At 45.8% G+C, this 27,198-nt stretch overlaps 1 protein-coding gene across 2 annotated transcripts in view; it reads right to left on the bottom strand.

The window, feature by feature from the left end:
* Positions 1 to 286: 286 nt before the first annotated feature.
* LOC141171086 (calcyphosin-like protein) overlaps positions 287 to 27,198 on the bottom strand; it is a 61,045-nt gene continuing 34,133 nt past the window's right edge. The window contains exons 3-4 of one of the 2 annotated variants that reach the window (XM_073655194.1): positions 1,091 to 1,300; positions 287 to 1,010 (exon numbers count right to left, since the gene is read on the bottom strand). In XM_073655194.1, coding sequence (XP_073511295.1) covers positions 909 to 1,010; positions 1,091 to 1,300 — 312 coding nt within the window. In that variant the 3' untranslated portion in view covers positions 287 to 908. The remainder of the gene's footprint in view (positions 1,011 to 1,090; positions 1,301 to 27,198) is intronic. The other variant, XM_073655193.1, reaches the window with a different exon arrangement.

Here is a 27,198-nt window from a genome sequence, read left to right on the forward strand (position 1 = left end):
ATCGCCATTCATGAGAATGAAGAGGATAAAGTAATTGCCAAGTCATCGCCATTCATGAGAATGAAGAGGATAAAGTAATTGCCAAGCCATCGCTATTCATGAGAATGAAGAGGACAAAGTAATTGCCAAGCCATCGCCATTCATGAGAATGAAGAGGACAAAGTAATTGCCAAGTCATCGCCATTCATGAGAATGAAGAGGATAAAGTAATTGCCAAGCCATCGCCATTCATGAGAATGAAGAGGACAAAGTAATTGCCAAACCATCGTCATTTATGAGAATGAAGAGGATAAAGTAATTGCCAAACCATCGTCATTTATGAGAATGAAGAGGATAAAGTAATTGCCAAGTCATCACCATTCATGAGAATGAAGAGGATAAAGTAATTGCCAAACAATCGTCATTTATGAGAATGAAGAGGACTAAGTAATTACCAACCCAACAAATAATGATAACTAACAAGACCAAGTAATTACCTGCATAGTGGGAGACTAGATGGTCCATCTTGCAGATAAGTACTGCAGCAATATACTAGCACTCCTGCTTCTTTATTCTGAATTTTGGTGTGAATGCAGAAAATTAACTCAGTAAATCATGGCATTTTCTTGTGATATACCATTGTCAGAATACCCCTCTAAATTAGATATTTTTATTTTATTTTACTTCTAATGCTGCATAGAGCAATGTCAGAATATACATATGTTACGTGTAGAATGTGTTATGTATGACAAAATCATCCATTGAATTAGGCTTGTTAAAATTTGGAAAACACATTTTCAGTACAATGCCTCTTCATGTAAAATAATGGGATGATGTAATCCACTTTGCTAGAAATAATTTTGTTGGTGGCATATAATGTATATATATGTGGTAGGTGCACCTTAATGCAATAGTAGGAAACACATATATTAAATTTTCCATTCATTCTTCATCATCACCACAAAGTATGCGTCACTGTCTATGGAGGCACTGACCCCACTGTAATAATTCAGGAATTCTTCTTCTGTCACCTGAGAACAAAAGAAAATTTGTAGTGACTCCTGTCTTGTATCTATGCAAATTTCTACAGTGGTTTATCCACCAGACATACCTGTCCATCCTTATTATTGGGTGAATCAAAGTTCTCCAAGAAATGTTGGAACACTTGTCTCTCATTCCACTCTCCGTTCTTATACTTCTGGTGAAATTTTGGGTTGTAGACTCCTTTTAGGTCTTCAATAGTGATTTTTCCATCGCCTGTCTTATCCATTTTATGGAAAGCCTCTATTATGACTTGTCTGCGAGCATTGGACATTGGAGGCTGCAGAGACAGAATTTGCATGCATTGTTAATATAATTTTAGTATCTTAGACAGGTTATGTCCACATGACAACCAGTATGAATGCTACAATGGGTTGGTAATTATAATAATGGAGACAAAGCTCGGGAACATTGGCTATATGCACTCAAGTGAATAAAATGTGATGCTATATGGGACCCATGGTTGACCACACTGGGTTTGCCATCAAATGTTTTATTGGTGGATAATATCCTTACTCTTTTTGATTAAAACTATTTTAATTAGACATAAAATGGATTGATTTAATGGACTCTTGCCGCAGGGTAAGAAAAACCCCCCCCCCCCAATATAATGCCCCATGCAGGATGCCACTCCCCCCTCCATATAATGCCCCATGCAGGATGTCACTCCCCACCCACATAATGCCCCATGCACGATGTCACTCCCCCCCTTAGAATTCCCCGCCCCCATGCAGGATGTCACTTCCCCCATATAATGCCCCATGCAGAATGTCACTTCCCCCCATACAATGCCCCATGCAGGATGTCATCACCCCCCCATCATATAATGCCCCATGCGTCCATACATAAAGAAAAAAAAAAATCAAATACTCACCTCACTTCTCACCTGCTGCTGCTGCTCCGGACTCCTCACCCGCACTGGCATCTTCCCACTCTGTGACGGCTCAGCAGGGGGCACTGTGGAAAGACGTCACCGCACCCTCTGACCTGAGACGTCACAGTCAGAGGACGTGGAAGACATCGGAGCTGCTGCGGAGGCACGGGGAGAGGTAAATATTGTGCCGCCGGCTGCCGGGGCCCTTAGCAGGCGGGGGTGGCGGGCGCTGGCACCGGCACCGCACCGCTCACGGGTCCCATAGCGCGCACTTGCCCGGTGCGCTGGGTGTTGAGGCCGGGCCTGCCTGCTTGGATCCTGACTAAGCTTTGGAGTGCCAGCCCTTCAGCTGACAAGCACTGCTTGTTATTGGAAAGCATATTACATCAACTGATTGTCAACTGATGGGTCAGGTGCTTCAAAGCATCAGAAGGATTCAAGCAGAAGTGGACAGTGAAGAATGATCTGACTGCTGATGCTTTGGAGCGCTGTCCCTTCAGCTGAAAAGCACTGTGATGTGCTGCTCATCATTAGAAAGCTTATCACAGGGCTTTTTAGCTGAAGGACCGGTGCTCCAAAGCATCAGCAGAGTCAGTCTGCACCACACATGAGCGGGCTTCACTCTCCTCTGCTTAGATCTTTTTTTTGCTTTGAATCGCCAGCCCCATCAGTAAACAAGCCATTTGATATGCTTTCTAATAACAAGCATTGCTTGTCAGCTGAAGGCAGGGCACTCCAAAGCTTTGGCAGGTTCCATGCAGAGGAGAGTGAAGTCTGTAATCTGAGCATGCATGCTCAGACTGCTGTCACTCATTGAAAAGTAGCCCCGACCCCAACAATGATGTGCTCTTCTCATTTCTTCTGATTCCTGCTTCCAGATCGGAAGTAGCAGAGCCTGCATGACAACCGAGGAATATATGACCCACACAGACATGCGCTCACATCTATATTAGTATATTAGAAAACTGATTGTTAGGACATATCAAAGGGAGTGAAATGGTATTTTAAAACCCCTTTAAAAGCTGCAGCATAACTGCTGTGTCTGAATGCAGCCTTAATGTGCATGTTACTTATTTGGAGGGCAACGAGGTGAGTAACCGAAGGACACTGTTGGCATTGCTCATCTGACTGGCACACATGATTAGATAAAGAAGGAGAACTTGGGGAACTTGCTGATGTGATCAGGCTAAGTAGATCAAATGTACAGTCCCATGAGATGTCAAGTTTGACTTAAGCTATAGTCACACACGTTGTGCTTTTTTCTGCAACAAATCTGCTGCTAACTTTTCTCTGGCAGGAAAACAGCTGCGTTAAAAACACAGGTATTGGTGCATTTTTGCTGCGTTTTTGCTGCGTTTTTTTGACCACTCATTACTTCATATGGGTAAAAAAAACTCTGCAAATACGCAGCAAAAATGCTGAAAGAAGTGACATGCTCTATTTTCCAAAAACACAACCAAGTCACAAAATACGCAGCAAAAAAATACAACATGTGTGAACAAAGAATTCTGGTTTCTCATAGACTTTGCTGGTACTGCAAAACGCAGCTGAAAATTACCTAAAAATCTGCAGCAAAATACGCTGCAAAACCCAACGTGTGTGAACATAGCCTTACACTTTGTTTTAACAAATCAGAAGGAAAATCAGCTGACCTGCTATTCTGGTAATGCTTGGAATGGCAAAGGTAAATTCATTTCATGGACATTTACAATATCCAAATCATCTTCAGACAAGTGATTTATTTTTGATTTGTTAGACGAGGTAGAAATGTCTGACTATATAGACTAGTTAATTTTATAGTTTATTTACACCTAACCTGCCCTAATATTGTATAGATCCCCATAATGATTTATTCTAAAAGCCATAATTTGTATGTTATGTGGCTTATTTGACCCTCCGTTACTCACACTTGATCTCAACAGTCACTTCTTTACTTGTCTCTGCAGCGGGGCAAATACTGTGTTAGAGCTGTATGTGTATCACAATATGTGCATGTCTCTAGTGAAAATTATGTTACATTTTTATAAATTCAATAATTTTTGCTTTGTATAATCCTTTCACACAAAGCACACAGAATATTGAAATTTACATGCTGATTTGTACCTCTTTAATAAGATCTGTTATCAGATGTCAGAATAAAAGCTGCATACATTATTGATTATCCTTCTTGGACCCGATGAGGCTAGTATAATTACTTTGAAAATCGGTGTTGGGACACCAGTATTATTCTGATATTAAAATGAGCCCTTTATTGAGTCCAGCTAAAGAGTAAGAGAGCTCATGAGTCCAAATGTATTCAGTCTCAGACCATCCTGCCTGACTGAGAGCTGCAGCTTGTACTGAGCATTGTGAGATCTGGATGGACACTGAGGAGTCTTTTTTAAAGTCTATCATAATTGCAGCATTTTGTTTTTGTTGCTTTTTGAGGTCTGTAGCGATTTTTTTTTTAATAAAATGTGTGTTTCTCCACGTATGGCTTGTTTTTGATCAAAAAGTATTTACCAAGTGAAAACTGTCACCAAAAACACTTGAAAAAAAAAGCAGATAAAAATGCTTGAATTGCATGGTGCTTTTCCACATGTATTTTAAAACATTTAAAGATATTGTATGTGTCAGAGCAGTGAGAATGACTTCAGTCAAAGAGCTCTTGTGTATAATATAATTATTTGACACATTATACTATAATGCATAGTTGTACCACACAGTTCTCTGCAAGAGCAAATATGTGAGGCGCGTACAAAATACATGTAGCAATTATCGACTGTTATTTGGGGTGGGCGCCACACTTATTGCTCTGCACCACCAGGTTACTCTGATGTCATTTTCTTTACAGAAACAGTGTCTTATTATTTGTGGGTGTGTATTGCCTTTTAGGATTGGTGGCACTAGAGTTCTGGTCCTCTTCCTCTCTGAGGAGACAATTCGCATACTTCCCAGAGGAGCATTGCAAGGCTTAAAAGTCTCTTCACCTTGGCATGTTAGGCTTGACATGTCACTCTCCGCAAGGAGAAATGTTACCTCTTGGATCCCTGTATTGCCTAAGTAATTGAGGTCAATCTGCATTTCTTATTGCTCATTTTTTGTCAAATAGTTTCACCTTGTGGACCCAGAGAGTATTACTCCCCTCCCCCTTGTTTCTTATATTCTTATTTGCATTACATGCCTTTTCAGCATAGTCATCCCATTCATGTTTTTTACATAATCATTAACTTAGTATCTGTGTATGTTCATGGCCATTACTTGTGTACTCTGCCTTTTCCCTTCTGTAGGGTTTTCTACTCACTTCAGCCACGTTAGACGTAGGCACGGGACACTGTCTCTCTAAAATGTCCAAGGCAGGTTTATTATGCTGCATAAACCGCACTTTCAGGAGTAAACAAAAGAAAGGCCTTGTCTGGCACAGTGTAACAAAAACAGAAAACAAACAGTCCATACAATATGGCGGGTTCACACGGTCACGGTCAGTGTCCTTTTGGCAAAACACTCTGGAAGGCTGCGTTCACACATTGCGTATTTCCCTGCGTTTTTTTACGCTGCGTATTTTCCTGCTTTTTTTACCTGCGTTTTTTTAAGCAGGTAAAAAAAGCACCTCCATTCACACACTGCGTAAAAAAGTGCAGCAAAAAACGCAGTGTGAAAATGAAGGGTGACATGTGTAATGTCTGTGTCTGTGTGTCGTGTGTGTACTGTTCTGTGTCTATGTGTCCTGTGTGTCTATGTGTCGTGTGTGTGTCCCTAGCAGTGTATGTACAGACTATGGATACTCACCTACCCGATGGATGAGAGACGCGTCTGCTCCGTCCCGCGCTTGCAGCATCTGCCGTGAAGCGATCAGCAGACTGTCAGCTGACCGGCTTGTAATCAGCTGACCGGCCGGTTTCAAGCCGGTTAGCTAACAGCTGATCGGCTCACCGGCAGATGCTGGAAGCGCGGGACCGGACCGGACGCCTCTCCACTGACATCGGATAGGTGAGTATCCATCCTGCGCCTCCATAAAAAAGCGATGGAATTACGCAGTGTGTGAACACCGCTGCGTAATTCCATCGCTTATAATGGGCACAATAGAGAGAAAGCGCAGGACGCAGCTGCGTAAAGAATTGACATGCCAATTCTTTACGCAGCTGCGCTTTCCCGCTGCGTAAAATTACACAATGTTTGAACGGCAAAGTGAATTTCCCATTCACTTTGCTGGCAGACACGAAGCACATTGCGTATTTTCAAAAAGCGCGCGCAAAAAAGCGCGCGAAAATACGCAATGTGTGAACGCAGCCGAAGTTTCCACACCTCCAACCACAGACAATGAATGAGACACTTGGTCTTCATTTTATACACACACCCTGGGGGGTGGGGATATGTGAGCAGCCAATCCCCCCCATCTCTTATGACTGCTCAAAAAAACCAACCCTGATACACCTAATTAACTTCTCAGCACTACTTGTGCTGGAGTATGCTTTTCTGGTTTTACATCACTGAAGTTGCCAACCTCAGCGATACATATCTCCCCTCAAGGACATGTCCAGTTGCCATTTTACATACTCTCCCTCTGCCCATAGCCGGTGGGCTTGGCATCTTCTGCTAACATACAGTGGACCTTCAGCATTGCCATGCAGTTTCCCAGGCCTATGCTCTACATGGAAGCTAAATTCCTGGAGGGCTAGGAACCCCTTCGTCACTCGAGCATTGTTCCCCTTCTTCTCCCTCATCCACCTTAGTGGGGCATGGTCTGACACCAGCCTGAACTTTCTGCCTGAGAGGTAGTATTTCAGGGTGTCCAACGCCCATTTGATGGCCAAACATTCCTTCTCCACTATGGAGTAATTTTTCTCACAAGATGTCAGCTTCCGGCTTAAATACATTATCGGGTGCTCCTCCCCATTCACCTCTTGTGATAGGACAGCCCCCAGTCCAACATCTGACGCGTCCGTCTGGACCACAAACGCCTTTGAGAAATCCGGCTCCACCAGCACTGGCTGTATACACAGAGCCTGCTTCAGCTCCTGGAAAGCCATCTCAGCTTCTGGAGACCACTTAGCCATAGCCAACTTTGTCCCTTTAAGGAGGTCTGTCAAAGGGGCGGCTATCATGGCGAAGTTAGGAATGAACCGGTGGTAGTAGCCCACGATGCCCAGGAAGGCTCTGACCTGTTTTTTTTGAGAGAGGTTGTGTCCAGCCCTGGATTGCTTCAGTTTTATTTATTTGGGGCTTTATCACGCCTCTGCCTACGACATAGCCCAAATATCTGGCTTCCTCCATGCCTATGGCACATTTCTTCGGGTTGATCGAAAACCCCGCCTTCCGCAGAGCATCGAATATTGCCTGGACTTTATTAAGATGGCTTCCCCAATCCTGGCTGTAGATCACGATATCATCCAGGTAGGCCGTTGCATACTTCTTGTGGGGAGCTAGAATCCGGTCCATAGCTCTCTGGAAGGTAGCTGGAGCTCCTTGCAACCCAAACGGCATCTTGGTCTACTGAAAACACCCATCTGGAGTTGAAAAGGCTGTCTTCTCCTTGGCATCTTGGGCCATAGGGATCTGCCAATACCCTTTTGTGAGGTCCAGGGTGGTAATGTACCTGGCCGGCCCTAGCCTTTCAATTAGTTCATCTACCCTGGGCATTGGGTATGAATCGAACTTAGAGACCTCATTCAGTTTCCTATAGTCATTGCAAAACCGCCATTCTCCATCTGGTTTCGGCACTATGACTATGGGACTGGACCAGACACTCTTGGATTCTTCAATGACTCCCAGACTTAGCATCCGCTTTACTTCTTTCAAGATTACCTCTCGGCGGGCTTCGGGAATCCGATACGGCTTCAGGTTTACCCGGACATGAAGTTCTGTAAGGACCTCATGCTCTATGATCTGGGTAAAACCTGGTAGTTCGGAGAACAGGTCCCTGTTCTGCTGCAGCAACTCTCGGCACTGTTGCTTTTGGGCACGTGAGAGCGACTTAGCCACCTTGACCTTTTCCACATCAGCTTCAGACTTCGCCACCAAACACAGAGTTTCCATGGGCTTCCTATTATTATGAACTGCTACAAACACTAAGGAAAGATAGGAAAACTGTCCCTACAATAGGACTAAGCTGATTCCCTGCGATGCAGCGGGGGACCTGTTCCTTGTGAACAGACCCTCCTAAGTCCTCAGCTAGTCTGAACGCAGACCTATAGATATAAGGGAGGGGTCCCTAGAAGAACTAAGGACTGGGATATAGTTGGACACCTCCTAGCAGAAATTGTAGCAGAGCAAAGACAAACAAACAAACAGAAGTACTAGTGGTCAAAAGACCAAGCAAACTACAGAGTAAGGTACAAGGCACCTGGCTAGCTTAAGAGTAAATGTAACACTGAAGTGCAGCAAGGCCAGGAGGGCGGAGCTGGATTAAATAGGCAAAAAGTCATGTGACCAGCAAAATAGAAAAAACTAACAGGAGGGTTCTAACAGTACCCCCTCTTCTATGAGGATCCTCCGGATCCTCCAGGCCCAGGTCTATCAGGAAACCTCCTGTGAAACGCTCTGACAAGTCTAGGAGCAGAGACATCATCCGCCCTTACCCAGGAGTTATCCTCGGGACCGAAACCTTTCCAAGCGACGAGATACTGCAATCTCCCTCTAAGCCATCTAGAATTAAGAATGCGAGAAATTTCATATTCACCGTCTTCCTCCACCGGAGGAACAGAGACAGTGGCGTCCCTATCAGAAACATCAGCTTTTTTCAATAAGGAAACTTGAAACACCGGATTAATGTTCCAGGAGGTAGGAACCTCCAACCTAACAGCAGATTGGTTAACTACCTGAAGCACCTTAAACGGACCCACAAACTTCGGGCCCAATTTCTTAGAAGGAATCCTCAACTGCAGATTCCTAGAGGACAACCAAACCTTGTCACCAACAGTAAACAAAACCTCTTGACGTTTCCTGTCAAAGTACCTCTTGGATTTTTTGTTAGCCTCTTGAAGGTTACGACGTACATCAGTCCAAACTCTCTCCAAATCACCGGAAAAATTCTCCTCCTCCTGCACAGCCGATACCAATTTGGAGAATGACCCAAACGACGGATGTCTCCCAGTACAACAAAAAAAAGGAGAACACCCAGCAGAAGAGGATGTATGGTTGTTAAGAGCAAATTCAGCCAGTGGCAGAAACTCAGACCACCCCTCTTGATTGTCAGCCACAAAACAACGCAAAAACTGTTCAACATCCTGGTTCTTTCTTTCTGTCTGTCCATTAGACTCAGGATGATAACCAGATGAAAATGACAAATGGACTCCCAACCTGTCACAAAAGGCACGCCAAAAACGAGCCACGAACTGAGGTCCCCTATCGGAAACAATGTCGGTAGGAACGCCATGGAGCCTGACAATTTCTTTAACAAAAGCCTTAGCGAGTGTCTTGGCGCAGGGCAGTTTGATGAAGGGAACCAAGTGACACATCTTGCTAAAACGGTCCACGACCACCCAGATAACAGTGAAACCCTCAGAGGCAGGAAGGTCAGTAATAAAATCCATAGCAAGATGCGTCCAAGGAGCACTAGGAACCTCCAGAGGGCAAAGCAACCCCGCAGCAGGAGCATGTGAAGACTTCGATCTAGCACACACAGTACATTGACGCACCCACTTAATGACTTCCTTCTGCCACCCAGGCCACCAAAAACTGTGACCTACAAGTCTCTTAGTCTCCGAAATTCCTGGATGACCTGCCAACCGAGACCCATGAAACTCCACAAACAAATCTCTCCTAAAGTTCCTAGGCACAAACAACCTCCCATGGGGAGTGTTAGATGGGGCATCCTCCTGGGCTTTCAGAATCCCTTCTTCCAAAACGGAGTCCAATGCTGCTATCACAACACCTTACTGTAAAATGCTCTCCTCCTCCTCGGTACCAACCATGGGAGAAAAACTGCGAGATAAAGCATCAGCTTTTACATTCTTGGTACCTGGAATGTAAGTAACAGAAAAATTAAACCGCGAAGAAAACAGTGCCCACCTAGCTTGACGGGCATTCAAGCGCTTGGCAGCATCAAGATAGATCAGATTCTTATGATCAGTAAAAACCTGAATGGGAAATTTAGCACCTTCCAAGAGATGACGCCAATGTTCAAATGCGAGTTTAATCGCCAGCAATTCCCGATTACCGACATCGTAATTAAGTTCGGTCTCAGAAATTTTTTTTGAAAAAAAAGCACAGGGATGTACTCCATCCTTGTTTTCCTGAGACAAAACAGCACCGACCCCCACCGAAGAAGCATCAACCTCGACCAAAAAAGGCTTGGTCTCATCAGGCTGCATAAGGATGGGGGCAGAACTGAATCTCTCCTTGAGATACACAAAAGCTTCAATGGCCTCAGTAGTCCACTGGACCGTATTCGCACCTTTCCTGGTGAGATCGGTCAGCGGCTTAACAATTATAGAAAAATTCTTAATGAATTTTCTGTAATAATTGGCAAAGCCCAAAAATCTCGGTATTGGTTTCAAACCAATAGGCCTAGGCCATTCCTGAACCGCCTGAACCTTCACCGGGTCCATCTCAAAGCCCTCGCTGGAGATAATGTAGCCCAAAAAACTAATTCTCTGCACAGCGAACTCACATTTCTCCAGCTTAGCAAAAAGTGAATTGTCACTTAACAACTGCAATACCTCACGTACGCTCTGCCAATGAGACTCCAGATCCGGCGCAAAAATCAAAATGTCATCCAAATACACCACCACATTCTTACCGATCAACGGTCTCAGGATGTCATTAATAAGGTTCTGAAAAAACGCTGGTGCGTTGGTAAGACCAAAGGGCATAACCAGATTCTCAAAATGACCCACTGGAGTGTTAAAAGCAGTTTTCCACTCATCACCTTCCTTCATACGTAACAAATTGTATGCCCTCCGGAGATCAATCTTAGAGAACCACTTGGCCCCCACTAACTGGTTGAACAAGTCAGGAATTAATGGCAGTGGGTAGGAATTGCGTACTGTAATTTTATTAATTTCGCAAAAGTCCAGACATTGACGTAAACCGCCGTCCTTTTTTTTTACCAAAAAGAATCCAACAGCCACAGGTGACTTAGAAGGTCTAATGTGACCGGCGGCCAAGCTTGTCTGTATGTATTCCTCCAAGGCCTTTCTTTCAGGGATAGTAAGATTAAATAAGCGACTCTTGGGAAGAGTTGCTCCAGGGACAAACTCAATAGTACAATCATAGTCCCTATGAGGAGGCAAAACTTGCGACTCCTCCTCAGAAAAAACTTTCCAAAAATCCTGAATAGGTATAGTTAATTCCCCTCTTTCCACAGCAGCAATGCGACCGTTGCAACATCTATCATAACACTTAGGACTCCAAGACTTAATTTCATTGGTAGACCAGTCCAGTACAGGATTGTGCAATTTTAACCAAGGTAACCCCAAAACCACTGGAGCAGGCAAATTATTTAATACCGCCAAATCCAAATTCTCTTGGTGGATACCATTAATGGTCAGGGGAAATTCAAAAACCTTGTGAGTAATACCTTTCAAGGGAGAGCCATCAACAGCAACCACAGAAATAGGAGATGACAAAAGTTTGGATTCTAATTTAATTTTTTCCAAAAAACCCTCATCAATCACATTGAGTGTAGAACCACAATCCACAAATACCCGAAATTCAATCAACTCCTCCTGGAATGAGGTGCTTCCAGAAAGAAATACTCCTTTTGAGTTTAAACAAGCTATGCGGGCGTAACTGACCTCTTGTTTTTTTTCTTTGTTCAAACGAAGCACACAGTTCTTAATAAAGTGGTCAGATTTACCGCAATAAAAACACAATCCTTTAGCAAACCTGCAGTCTTTTTCCTGAGAGTGGGGTGACATCGCCCCAATCTCCATCGGTTCTCCACCCTCCGAACAGACCCTCTGAAAACTAGGAGCTGCCATAGCAGTAGATTTCTCTTCATTACTCCTAGCACGCAGTCTCCTGTCCACACGTATGGCTAATTGCATTGCCTCCTGCAAGGTTCCAGGTTTTGGGAAGGCAATCAGCAGATCCTTAACCCTTTCACCTAGACCATCAAGAAACAAACATTTTAATGCTGAGTCATTCCATTCCACTTCAGCCAACCATCTTCTGAAGTATATACAATAATTTTCCACATCACCTGATCCCTGCTTCAAACGTCTTAATTCAGTTTCAGCAGATGAGACTCGATCAGGATCATCATACAACAACCCCATAGCAGAAAAAAAATCTTCCACAGATCTAAAACACGGATCATTAGGTTGTAGAGAAAAGGCCCATCACTGTGGTTCTTTGCGCAAAAGGGACATTATAAACCCAATGCGCTGTGATTCATTCCCCGAGGATCTGGGTCTTAAACGAAAATATAATAAACAAGCGTTTTTAAAGGAAAAAAAATCTTGCCGTTTACCATAAAAAAATCTGGCAGTCCTACCTTTGGTTCGACAAAATGCGCTCCAGGACAGCTACTCACGTGTTGCTGGAGCTCGGCCACCTCCAAAGACAGTCCCTGCAGGCGTTGAACCAACTCCTGAACCGACACCATGCTGAAATCAGGATTTCTTTCCTTAGAGTGTTTTATTTTTTGGCTGGACTTACTGTTATGAACTGCTACAAACACTAAGGAAAGGTAGGAAAACTGTCCCTACAATAGGACTAAGCTGATTCCCTACGATGCAGCGGGGGACCTGTTCCTTGTGAACACACCCGCCTAAGTCCTCAGCTAATCTGAACGCAGACCTATAGATATAAGGGAGGGGTCCCTACAAGAACTAAGGACTGGGATATAGTTGGACACCTCCTAGCAGAAATTGTAGCAGAGCAAAGACAAACAAACAAACAGAAGTACTAGTGGTCAAAAGACCAAGCAAACTACAGAGTAAGGTACAAGGCACCTGGCTAGTTTAAGAGTAAATGTAACACTGAAGTCCAGCAAGGCCAGGAGGGCGGAGCTGGATTAAATAGGCAAAAAGTCATGTGACCAGCAAAATAGAAAAAACTAACAGGAGGGTTCTAACACCTATCTCACCATGGCTTGATTAATTTGACGTGGTACAGCTGGTAGGGCTTTCTCCTCCCTGGTTGGTGAATTTTCTAATTGACAACACCAACCTTTTCCACTACTTCATAGGGACCCTGCGACTTGGCCAGGAATTTGCTCTCCACTGTAGGCACCAGCACAAGTACACAATCTTCAGGGTTGAAGTGTCTCACCCTCGCCGACCTATTGTACACCCTCAACTGTGCCTCTTGCGCTTTGAGGAGATGTTCTTTCACAATGGACATTACTTATGCAATCCTCTCTTGCATCTGTGCCACATGTTCAATTACACTCCTGTAGGGTGTAGACTCAGCCTCCCGGGTCTCCTTTGCTACGTCTAGGAGTCCACGGGGGTGTCGTTCATACAACAGCTCGAAAGGGGAGAACCCAGTAGAGGCCTGTGGGACTTCTCGGATGGAGAACAGAAGGTATGGCAGTAGGCAGTCCCAGTACCGGCCGTCTTTCTCTACGACCTCCTTCAACATGGCCTTCAAGGTTTTATTGAACCGCTCCACCAAGCCATTTGTCTGCGGGTGGTAAACTGAGATCCTTAGTTGTGTAATTTGCAGGATCTTGCACAACTCCCTCATCACCTTTGACATAAACAGAGTTTCTTGGTCGGTTAGAATCTCTTTAGGCAACCCCGTCCTAGAAAAGATATGGACTAACTCCCGGGCTATACACTTGGAGGAGAAGTTTCGTAGGGGCACGGCCTCCGGATACCGCGTAGCATAGTCCAGTACCACCAGGATGTACTGATGTCCTCTGGCGGACTTGACCAGGGGTCCCACTAGATCCATTGCGATGCGTTCAAATGGGATCTCAATGACAGGTAGAGGCACTAAAGGGCTACGGAAGTAAGCCACTGGGGAGGTCAGCTGACAGGTGGGACACGACCTGCAATAATTCACTATCTCTTGGTGACACCCGGGCCAGTAGAACCTCTGGAGGATCCTTTCTTGGGTTTTTTCTACCCCCAGATGACCACCTAAGACATGTGCTTGGGCCATATCTAACACCTTGCGTCTATACGGCCCTGGCACTAGTAACTGCTCGAGAACCTCCCCTCTGAGCTTGGTGACCCGATATAACAACTCCCCATTTACGGCAAAATGCAGATATCGGGTGTCAGCTCCCGGCTCTTGAGCAACAGCATTAAGAACAGACACATTATCAAACGCCCCTTTTAGGGGTAAGTCCCTGAGCTAGGCGGTTCCAAAGTTTCCTCTGGACTCCTCCAGTTCAGGGAGGTTGACCTCCGGGGATGCTGCCTCATCCTCATCCCCAACCAGCACACAGAAAGGAAACCAGTTGGCAGCGGGCTGTGATGAGGTTTCTTCATGAGTGACCTGGTTGTTGTCCGGACAACTTGTCTTCCTCCTGTTCTCCCACAAGTCCCAAAACAAGGCAAAGTCCTGCCCTATTATAACAGGGTGCAACAGGTCCTTGACTACACCTACCTCATGGGACATAGCACCACAGTTTGTGTCTATGACCACTCGGGCCACAGGGTAGTCCTTAGCATCCCCATGGATACAACGGACGCCGACCTTTTTCCCCCGGAACCCGATGATGAGGAACTGTGGCCCGCACTAGGGTTACCAGACTCCCCGAGTCTAGCAGAGTAGTCACTTGCACTCCATTCACCGACACGAGGCATGCCTGCGGTCCCTCGCCTGGTTGAGGGACAGCACTGCAGGCAGGATATGCAAAGTACGAGCAGCACCGTCCTGCGCTGCAGTCCATTATCTCGTTGGTCATGGGGCAACGGGTGGCTATGTGACCTGGGGTATGACATCTCTAATACACTATGTTATGGGGCGGGACCTTGGGCAGCAACTCAGACCCCTCCTGAGCTCTAGGATGCCCCCCAGGTGTGGCTCTAGCTCCCCTCTTTTGGGTGTCCTCCCCCTTTTGGGAACCCCAGTATGGAGACGCTACGACCCCTTGTTTCCTCAAGGAACTCTCAACCGCCTGGTACATTTCCACCAACCCCACCAAGTAATCGGCATTATGGGGATCTCCCTGGGCAACCCAGGATAGCCCCGACCTCGGAAGAGAGTGTATGAACCTGTCTATAACAACCCTTTCCACCATCTGTGCTGGGGAGGAAGATTCAAGTTGCAACCACTTTTGGACCAGGTGTAGGAGGTCGAACATTTGGGACCGGGGAGGTTTGTCACTGCAATAGGCCAAGTGGTGCACCCGTTGCGCCCTGACAGTCAGAGTCACTCCCAAGCGCGCCAAGATCTCAGTTTTTAATTTAGCGTACTCTTTTGCGTCCTGTAAGGCCAGGTCATAATAGGCCTTCTGCGGCTCCCCTGTTAAATATGGTGCCAAAACCTCCGCCCACTGCTCTGGAGGCAACTTCTCCCGCTTTGCCACCCTCTCAAAGACCGTCAGGAACACCTCGACATCATCACCCGGGGTCATCTTTTGCAGTGCTCTCCTTACCGTCTTCTTCACATGAGAGTCATCACCTGGAGTAGGGGGTGGGGCAGTTGCCCTGCCACGGATCACCTCGGCCAGGAGCTCCAACTGCTGCTTGTTCTGTAGTTGTTGCATCTGCTGCTGCTGTTGCCACTGCTGCTGCTGTGCCAGCTGCTGCTGTTGCCACAGCTGCTGCTGCTACTGTTGGTGCTGCTGGAGGTTAGCCTGCACCAGTTGCTTAATCAGCTCCTCGATGGCGGCGGACGTCCCTGGTTGGCTGCCGGCCATCACACAGGACATAAACTGTTTCTTATAGCACAAAAAAATGACAATGGAGAACAAAACCTCATAGATAATGAGGGGCATACCACTAGATATTAGTTGAGCAAAAAAGGAAAGACCATAAGTGTTTCAAATACCCCAGAATACAACACAGTTAAGACACAATGTGATGACTAAAAAAGATTTGATACTTTATTAAATATATTTAAAAAGACACACATTGTATAAGTTCTATATATTATCAGACATAACATGGGTAGGTGAGGCAACAGAGGGTAGATAGAGACACAGTTGGTATCAGACTTAAACCAAGCCTACAATAAATAAAGTCACATAGTCCAACCAATACAATCCATTAATCACAGCAAAAAGTGTGTAGGTAAACTCAGGGTAACATTGATCATATGACCTATATAAGGTCAATTCAGACAATCATAAGTCATATCCTACAACACACAGAGATGCAAGTATCACATGGGTAAGGCTAAATAAGACATACTTAGTAAGAGGTAGGAGATAACCAACAGTGTCAGGGAAAGCCCCGACACATGTTTCCGTACTTCCTCAGGGGGCATATATATGGGTGTATATAGTACAAGGCCAAAGATTTCACTTCTTACATTACATGAGCGATATCTATTGTAAATTCTACAATAGCTCAGAAACCGGTAAATCCTCGTAGCGCACAGTGCAGACCGGACAGTATAGTCCTCCATACAGTATTATGGGCCCCATATAACGCTCCATACAGAATACTGGTCCCCATATAACGCTCCATACAGAATACTGGCCCCATAAAATGCTCCATAGAGCATACTGGCCCCCATATAACGCTCCATACAGGCTACTGGCCCCCTTATAACGCTCCATACAGGATACTGACCCCCATATAACGCTCCATACAGGATATTGGCCCCCATATAACGCTCCATACAGGATACTGGCCCCCATATAATGCTCCATGCAGGCTGTGTCCCCACATAATGCCCCATGCAGACTGTGCCCCCACATAATGCCCCATGCAGACTGTGCCCCCCACATAATGCCCCATGAAGGCTGTGCTCCCCACATAATGCCCCATGAAGGCTGTGCCCCCACATAATGCCCCATGCAGGCTGTGCCCCCACATAATGCCCCATGCAGGCTGTGCCCCCCACATAATGCCCCATGCAGGCTGTGCCCCCCTCATAAGGCCCCATGCAGGCTGTTCCCCCCACATAAGGCCCCATGCAGGCTGTTCCCCCCACATAATGCCCCATGCAGGCTGTTCCCCTCCCCACATAATGCTCCATGCAGGCTGTTCCCTCCATATAATGTCCCATGCAGGATGTCACCCCCTCTCATATAATGCCCCATGCAGGATATCACCCCCCCATATAATGCCCCATGCAGGATGTCACCCCCCTCATATAATGCCCCATGCAGGATGTCACCCGCCCCCCATAATATAATGCCCCATGCAGGATGTCACCCCCACATATAATGCCCCATGCAGGATGTCACCCCCCCTCATTTAATGCCCCATGCAGGATGTCACCCCCCCATATAATGCCCCATGCAGGATGTCACCCCCCCACCTCATATTATGACCTTTGCAGGATGTCACCACCCATATAATGCCCCATGCAGGATGTCACTCCCCTCATATAATGCCCCATGCCTCCATACATAAAAAAAAAAAATCAATACTCACGTTGCCGTCTTCCCGCTCTGCGCTGTGACTGCTCAGGAGAGGGCGCGGTGGACAGATGTCATCTTCAGCAGCCGCGGAAGATACAGGACCTGCTGTGGAGGCATGGGGAGAGGTAAGTATTGTGCCGGGGCACTGAGCAAGTGGCTGGGGAGAATGGGTGGGTTATGCGGGTGCTGGCACCGCTCTCCAGCGGGTACCATAGCGCGCCGGGTTGCCCAACGGTGAGTGGGCCCTCTGCCTGCCCAGGGCCCCGACACTTGCCCGGGTGCGCCGGGTGCTGACGACGGGCCTGTATCTATCCATGTATCTATTAATCTACTGTATTTATCTATCCATATATCTATTATCTATCTATCTATCTATCTATCTATCTATCCATATATCTATTAATCTATTCATCCATATATCTATTATCTATCAATATACAGTACATTGTGAAAGTATTTGGCCCCCTTGAACTTTTCTTCCTTTTGCCACATTTCTGGCTTCAAACATAAAGATATAAAATTCAAATTTTTTGGGGAAGAATCAACAACAAGTGGGACACAATCGTGAAGTGGAACGAAATTTATTGGATATTATAAACTTTTTTAACAAATTTAAAACTGAAAAGTGGGACACATAAATAGCTTGAATCTGACAAAAGTAATAATAAATTAAAAATCTATGACAATGAACAAATGAAAGTCAGACATTGCTTTTCAACCCTGCTTCCACAGAATTAAAAAAAAAATTAAACTCATGAAATAGGCCTGGACAGAAATGATGGTACCCCTGAAAATAATGTGACAAAAGGGACATGTTAAATCAAGTTGTGTCTACTAATTACCATCACAGGTGTCTACAATCTTATAATCAGTCAGTGGGCCTGTATATAGGGCTACAGATACTCACTGTGCTGTTTGGTGACATGGTGTGCCACACTCAACATGGACCAGAGGAAGCAAAGGAAAGAGTTGTCTCAGGAAATTAGAAAGCAAATTATAGACAAGCATGTTAAAGGTAAAGGTTATAAGACCATCTCCAAGCAGCTTGATGTTCCTGTGACTACAGTTGCACATATTATTCAGAAATTTAAGATCCATGGGACTGTAGCCAACCTCCCTGGACATGGCCGCAGGAGGAAAATTGATGACAAATCAAAGAGACGGATAATATGAATGGTAACAAAAGAGCCCAGGAAAACTTCTAAAGAGATTAAAGGTGAACTTCAAGCTCAAGGAACATCAGTGTCAGATCGCACCATCCGTCGCTGTTTGATCCAAAGTGGACTTCATGAGAGACGACCAAGGAGAACACCATTGTTGAAAAAAAATCACAAAAAAGCCAGACTGGAATTTGCCAAACTACATGTTGACAAGCCACAAAGTTTCTGGGAGAATGTCCTATGGACAGATGAGACAAAAATGGAAGTTTTTGGCACGGCACATCAGCTCTCTGTTCACAGACGGAAAACAGAAGCATATCAAGAAGAGAACACTGTCCCTACTGTGAAACATGGAGCAGGCTCTGTTATGTTCTGGGGCTGCTTTGCTGCATCAGGCACAGGGTGTCTTGAATCTGTGCAGGTTACAATGAAATCTCAAGACTATCAAGGGATTCTAGAGAGAAATGTGCTGCCCAGTGTCAGAAAGCTTGGTCTCAGTCGCAGGTCATGGGTCTTGCAACAGGATAATGACCCAAAACACACAGCTAAAAACACCCAAGAATGGCTAAGAGTAAAACATTGGACTGTTCTGAAGTGGCCTTCTATGAGCCCTGATCTAAAGCCCATTGAGCATCTTTGGAAAGAGCTGAAACATGTCATCTGGAAAAGGCAACCTTCAAACACGAGACAACTGGAGCAGTTTGCTCATGAGGAGTGGGCCAAAATACCTGTCAAGAGGTTCAGAAGTCTCATTGACAGTTACAGGAATCGTTTGATTGCAGTGATTGCCTCAAAAGGTTATTAAGTTAAGAGTACCATCATTTCTGTCCAGGCCTATTTCATGAGTTTAATTTTTTTTTAAATTCTGTGGAAGCAGAGTTGAAAAGGAATGTCTGACTTTCATTTGTTCTTTTTCAAAGATTTTGAATTTATTATTACTTTTGTCAGATTCAAGTTATTTCTGTGACCATTGTGGGTTTTTCTTTCATTAAACGAGGGGTACCAACAATTTTGACCACATGTGTATATATCTATCTATCCATATATCTATTAATCTATTTATCTATCTATCCATATATCTAATATCTATTAATATATCCATATATCTAACTATTATCTATCTATCCATATATATCTATTATCTATCAATATATCTATATATCCACATATCTAACTATTATCTATCAATATATCTATATATCCATATATCTAACTATTATGTATCTATCTATAAATCTATTTATCCATGTATGTATCTATCTATGTATCTATTATCTATCAGTATATCTATCTATCTATCGATCTATTATCTATCTATATATCCATATATCTATTTATCCATATATCTATCTATTATCTATCTTAGATAACTAGATAGGTCAACAGATAATAAATAGATATATGGATAGATAGATAAATAGATAATAGATAGATAGATAGCTACATGGATAGCTAGATATATAGATAATAGATAGGTATACAGATAGATATAAATATGTGATAGATATAATCAATGCTTTGTGTGTGTACCTTACAGTTCATGTGATTTATTAAAAAATTAGTACATTTCTGGAAAAAAAATGGCGTGGATGTTTTTAGCCTGGGAAGGGGGTAATACCCATGGAGCTTCCCAGGCTACTAATATCAGTCCCCAGCTGTATACATAGCCTTAACTGGCTATTAAAATGGGGGACCCCCCCCCAAAAAAAATGACGTGGGGCCCCCTATTTTAACAGCTAGCAAAGGCTATGCAGACAGCTGGGGGCTGATATTAATAGCCTAGGAAGGGGCCATGAATATTCCCAATTCTGGCACTTAGCCTCGCTCTTCCCACTGCCCTGTAGCGGTGGCAGTGGGGTAATAGGGCTGGGGTTGATGTCAGCTTATAATGCCAGCTAACATCAAGCCCAGGTTAGTAATGGAGAGGTGTCTATAAGATGCCCCCATTACTTACCCCATAGTGTAAGTAAAATGGAAAATAAAACACCCACACCCAGAATAAAATATTTTATTTGAAATAAAGACAGTATTCCTTTAATATTCTAAATTAAACCATACTTACAATCACGCCCATTCCAGCTGAAGCCCTTGAACAGAATGAACAGAGCGGTCACACACAGTGTGGCTGCTCTGTTCATGGAATCTTCGTGGGACCCTCGATATTTGGACTGCGTCGGAAAGGTAAGGATGAGGTTGTTTTATTATTTTATTTTTATTTTACTGCTCCCATCCAGCGGCGCCTGTGCCCGCTGTTTCCTATGGCAGGAGGCGCCAGCTGATAGTGGTAGTAGTACCATCAGCCAGCGCCTATGACCCGCGGTAAGCTACTTACCGCCGGGTCACCTGTCACTGCTGTGGCATCATACTGACAACTGTCAGCATGATGCCACAGAACTCTGATCACGGTAATGCAATTACCGCGATCAGAGCCTGTGTTTCCTGCGCTGTCATGCAAATGACAGCGTGAGAAACCAGGTAAATTCGGGTCCCCCATTCACATGAATGGGGTCCGTGTTCGGGTTCGGGTACTGTTCTAGTACCCGAACCCGAACTTTTAAAAAAACTGTTCGGTGTTTGGCTATATTAGCCGAACCCGAACAGTGACGGGTTCGCCCATCACTACTTATGACTAGTGTTGAGCCACCCCCGTAGTGTTCGAGTTCGGTTCGGTTCGTCGAACACCCGTGTGTTCGCCGAACTGTTCGTCGAACTGTTCGTCGAACACCTTCGAACACCGTTAAAACCAATGGCAGGCAAACAAAAACACATAGAAACACATAGAAAACACCTTCAAAGGTGTCCAAAAGCTGACAAACTGCTCAGAAGACATAACTAACACATGGAAAAGTGACAAGTACATATAGTCATGCGAAAATAAAAGAGGTGGAGGAGTAAAAGGAGGGGGAGACACAGATATAGGCATGTCATGCCCTTCTAAAATCCAAAAAGTGAGAAGCCGACACGGCCAGTCCGCTCCTGCCCGTGCCACCTCCGTGTCGCCGGGTTTGTGCCAGAGCCGCGGTGAACCCTGATGGCCAGCCCCCCTCTCCCAATACTGGTGCCTGTCCGCTGGTGGGTCGAGCGAGCCCCCCTGTGGTGGAGGCAGCTCTAAGCTTTTTAAATTTAAATTGTCTCTCTAATTTGAATGAATACACTTTAAATCCATTTACAAGGATCTATTGGAGGGCAAATCTCATGCCAGCAGCCGCGTAATTCCAGCTCCAGTAGCGTCCACTAAAGCTGCTGCAGTTAAAAAGCTTTTATAAGGATCGAGCTCGGCTGTCCACCGCAAGGCATCCTACTGCCAGTCCCAGCCCCTATGCCTTGGGGTGCCTCCTGATGCTCTTCACTAAGTATCCCATGGTCCCGAAGCATTTCCTTTGAAAAAATTAAGTGTCTAAACTACAGGTGGTGTAGCTTGCTTAACAGCCGGGATAATCCGCTGACTAGCAGACACTGCTACTAGGCACAAAGTATTTCCTGGGCTAGATGCAGTTAAAAATTTGTAATTAGATACTCTCGTTGGATGCTGAGAAAGCATTCCATAGAGTCTCCTGGCACGCCATATATGATTCTCTTAAAAAGCTTGGGGTAGGGGTCTAGGGGACCCTTTTATAGCCAAAATCACGGCCCTGTATCACAATACGTCACCTAGGCTGAAGATAAATGGAACTGTAGCACCCTGAGGGCTCGGTTGCTACAGACGTATTGCACCTCACCCAGAGGTGTGATATCTCACTCTCAGGTAAGGATGGAGTGTGGATCAGGACCCGACACCTGCATGCATTACACCACATTGCCGTGGGGCAGGGCGACCAATATGCCCCTGAGATGGGCACGACAGTCCCTGTCCCTGGCTGGAGTGGGGGGAGGGAACACTGAGGAAGGGGAACCCTGTAGTGCAGGAGCAGGGAGGAAGCAGTTCCTGGGTGCATTGAGAAGGGAGTATAAAAGGTGGGCACCATCTTAGTTCAGTGCAGAGAAGTCTGAGCAGAAGTGGCAGGGAGCAGGGGCTCTGCATGAGCTCTGCTCCGGAGGCGGGCCTAGTAACAGAGGCACAGGCCTGGAAGAGGGAGAAGGAAGGAAGAGGAGCGGAGAAGGCTCCAGGAACGAGGAATGAAGGGATCCCAGGGGTGCGGACGGGCGAGTCGCCACCGCACGCCCGAATCCACCTGCGTGGAGGGGTCAGGCCAAAGGGGGAGACCGGTCCCCGAACTAGTGGAGGCAGGAAACGACCGTCAGCTAGAAACCGGAGGCTCTGACATTTTATGTGGCGCAGCCCCTCGCTACACCCGCTAGGAAGGCACCACATAGGGTCAGGGAAACTGGCGCCAAGTTTACCAAGAGGAGGCCCGAGGCAGCCGGACAGAAGTGTTGGTAAGAAAGGCCAGACAAAGGACACACAAAGGGGGTCCTGTGAAGTGCTCCAAAGTTATCTGGGAGTTGTCTGAGCCCCTCACCTGGTGAGCACAGTACGACGTGGGCAGCCGTTACCTGCAGACGTGGTCTGGATAATAAGAACTGTGAGTAAAGGCCCTGAACTGCATCACTGACTCCGTGTCGTTACTGCTGCTGCCCTGCACCATCACCCCCATCCTCCGCATACACTGCCCTGAGGCTATACTCCTCCCGTGGGGAGTTATGCTACGCTCTGCTGCACCCACAACACCAGCCTCAGCGGTCTGCCCTGTAGCGGCGGTTCACTCTGACCGCAATCCACGGGTGGCGTAGTCGTACATTTAAACATCAAAACCACATAAATAGTTCCGCCACTGGTTTGACCGCCCTGAGCCACGGAACCGGGTCGCCGCCACGAAGACTACAACCACCAGCATCCACCAAAAAGGGTCCGGCTCCGGGTGTCCCAAGGCCCAGGGGGTGCGTCAGAACATTTTCATCACCTTTCACAATCACCAATGGGACAAGGCAGGGATGTCCTCTGTCCCCTCTCTTATACATCCTAGTGACGGAGCACCTGCTCTCATCAATTCGCCATAACCCCAATATTAGGTGGATTGAGGTGGGAGGCACCGAGTACAAGTGCTCTCTATTTGCTGATGATGTCCTAGTATATATCACTCAATCACATATATCCATCCATGCTGTTATGGCTGAAATAGATCACTTTGTTACATGGTCAAATTTTAAAATCAATGCAGCGAAGTCTGAGGCCCTCGATGTCTCCCTCCCCAAATCCATATAGGATTCCATCCAGTCCAACTTTCCCTTTGCCTGGCCCTCACAGGGTATCAAATACTTAGGAATTCCTATTCTTAGAGACCTCTCCCATCTATGTTATCTTAATTTTGGGCCCTTTATTGAACAACTCCATACAGACCACGGTTGGCAAGTTAGAACTGTAAGATTCACTACGTGAACCGCTGGTGTTTTGTGGAAAAGCACATGTACACTGCGTTCCAAATTATTATGCAAAAAGTGTTTAGGAGTGATAAGGGAAGAATTTGTTTGTTTGTCAGTTAAACTCATTGATGGTGATGTGTGTCAGGGCTCTTTATATCACTGTAAGCAATTGCAGACACCTGTGCTAATTAGTTTGGCAGGTGTGTCCAATGAAAGGCAAGACTACTTAAGAAGGCTCTCTCACATTATTAAGCAGCCTACATTTTCTGCCAAAATGGGAAAGAAAAAGGATGTGTCGGCTGCTGAGAAGCAACAAATTGTGGAGTGTTTAGGTCAAGGCATGACTACAATCAACATTGTGCGATGATCAGGATGAAGTGTCTTGGCAATCAAGAAGTATGTAGCTGATTCACAGTACACACGTGTGCGTGCTGATAAGGGCAAATTGAGGACTCTTTCCTACAGGCAATTACATCAGGTTGAAAGAGCAGCGGCAAAAAAGCCTTGTCATAGCAGCAGACAAGTTTTTCAAGCTGCTTGTGCCTCCAACGTCCCCCGAACAACAAGATGCAGGGTCCTTCAGAGGTTTGCAGCTGTGCATACGCCATCCTGTCGACCTCCTCTATCCACTTCACACAAGCAGAAACGGCTCCAGTGGGCCAAACATTACATGAAGACTGATTTCAAAACAGTTTTGTTCACGGATGAGTGCCGTGCAGCGCTCGATGGTCCAGATGGATGGAGTGGAGGATGGCTGGTTGATGGACACCCCACGCAAACACGGCTACAGCGCCAACAAGGAGGAGGTGGAGTAATGTTTTGGGCTGGAATCATGGGGAGAGAGATTGTCGGCCCCTTTAGGATCCCTGAAGGCGCTAAAGATGAACTCCATAATGTATGTGGATTTTCTCAAACAGCACTTCCTGCCATGGTTCAAGAAGAAGAACCGTGTATTTCACAGCAAGATCATTTTTCTGCATGATAATGCACCATCTCATGCTGCACATAAAACATCTGCATCTCTGGCTGATATGGGCATAAAAGGGGACAAACTTATGGTGTGACCCCCATGCTCCCCTGACCTCTACCCCATTCAGAACCTTTGGAGCATCATTAAAAGGAGTGTCTATGATGGCGGGAGGCAGTTCACATCTAAGCAACAGCTCTGGGAGGGTATTCTGTCCTCATGCAAAACAATTGAAGCAGAAACCATCCAAAACCTGACAAATTCAATGGACGAGAGAGTTCAGAAGCTCCTTTCGAACAAGGGGTCCTATGTGAAAATGTAACATCACCTAGAATAAAGTTTTGAGTTGAAAACTGTTTGATTTCAGTTTCTAACAACCTGCTAATGCTTATAATTTCAAAAATGACCATTTTTTTGGTCTTTATTAAAATGAAAAGGTTGATCGAAAAGTTTGGGGGATCTAAGAGTGTGGCAACCCAGTAGTCATGATTACTTCGAATTCTGACAATATGAGGGTCATGCTGCAGGTAGTGCAGCAAGAAGGCACTTATGTGTCTTGCGCATCTCGGAGCCCCAAAATTATTTTCCGGGCTAGATGCAGCTAAAAATTATTTTTAATTTTAAATCTGGTGAAGCTTTAGTATAGATGGCCTAATAGGATCAGTGCTGCACACTGCTACAAAGCCCAAATTATTTTCCAGTCAAGATACAGATAAACATGATTAGTAATTTGAAAGCTTAAAACGGTTGGTAGGGTGATTTTAACCAATCATCAAGCTTTTACTCTCCCCAGGATGACACAGGGGTAGAAAAGTCGTTTCGGATCCATGATTTGTTCATCTTTATGAACGTGAGTCTGTCTACATTATCAGTGGAGAGCCGCGTGCGCTTATCTGTCAGCACACCACCAGCAGCGCTGAACACACGTTCAGACAGAACGCTGGCTGCGGGGCATGACAAGATCTCCAAGGCGTAAGTGGCTAGCTCCGGCCATTTATCCAGATTGGAAGCCCAAAAAGAGCAAGGGTCCAGTGACACAGTCGTGGCTTCAATGTTTACTTGGAGATACTCCTGTACCATCGTCTCTAGGCGTTGACTATGTGTCAGACTTCTTGTCTCCTGTGGCCTTGCAAAGGATGGGCTAAAAAAGTGGTGAAATGATTCCGCAAAATTGATGTTACCAGCAGATACTGTGGTTCTGTTACGGTTTGAGTGTTGAACACTTGACGGTCCCACGGTTGGCAAGTTGGAACTGTGAGATTCACTACGTGCACCACTGGTATTTTGTGGAAAAGCACATGTAAGATTCTGCAACAGTCTCTGCTGATACTCCTGCATGCGTGCATCCCTTTCTATGGCAGGAATAATTTCTGCAAATTTACTTTTGTACCGGGGATCTAACAGTGTGGCAACCCAGTAGTCAGGATTATTTCTAATTCTCACAATTCGAGGGTCATGTTGCAGGTAGTGCAGCAAGAAGGCACTCATGTGTGTTGCGCATCCAGGAGCACCAAGTCCCTGTTGTGTTGGTGGCGAGGTAACAATCATGCTTCCTTCCTCTGTCCTCTCCCCCCAACCTCGCACAACAGAAATGTGATCAAGGTCTCCCTCATCTGATGAGTCTTCCATCAGTTCGTCCTCCACTTCTTCCTGGGCTCCTGCACCTTCCTCACTAGTTTGGCTGCTACCATGCACCCTGGTAAAACCATCTCCCCCACCCTCACATGCCTGCCGCCTTGGTGCTGCCGACCGTCTGGACCTTGCAGATGTTAGCCCTTCCGCATACAACTCCTCCTCCTCTACTTCCTCCACCTCCTCTTGTGCCACCACCTGACTCCGAATTCTGTTTAACATGTGCTCCAGCATGTAAATCACCGGAATAGTCATGCTGATAATGGCATCGTCAGCACTAAACATCTTCGTCGCCATTTCAAAACTGTGCAGAAGGGTGCATAGGTCCCTGATCTGAGACCACTCCTCCAGCGTGATTTGCCCCACCTCTGAATCTCGTTGGCCCAGGCTATACGTCAGAACGTATTGCACCAGGGCTTGTCGGTGCTGCCACAGTCGCTGCAACATGTGCAGAGTTGAATTCCACCGGGTAGGCACATCGCATTTTAGCCGGTGAAGTGGCAGGCCCAACGACTTCTGTAGAGATGTAAGTCGCTGAGCTGCGGGATGCGAACGGCGGAAGTGAGCACACAGCGACCGTGCCCTCTGCAGAAGGCCATCTAGTCTGGGATAGTGGGCTAAAAATTGCTGGACAACCAGGTTCAACACGTGAGCCATACAAGGCACGTGTGTGACATTGCCCCGGCGAAGGGCCGCACCCAGGTTTGCAGCATTGTCGCACACGGCCTTCCCTGGTTTCAGGTCCAGTGGAGACAACCATTCATGAAAT

The sequence above is a fragment of the Phyllobates terribilis genome, unplaced genomic scaffold (genome assembly GCF_046119375.1).
Source record: "Phyllobates terribilis strain yellow unplaced genomic scaffold, ASM4611937v1 Scaffold_1__5_contigs__length_1240528914, whole genome shotgun sequence".
Classification (NCBI taxonomy): Eukaryota; Metazoa; Chordata; class Amphibia; order Anura; family Dendrobatidae; genus Phyllobates; species Phyllobates terribilis.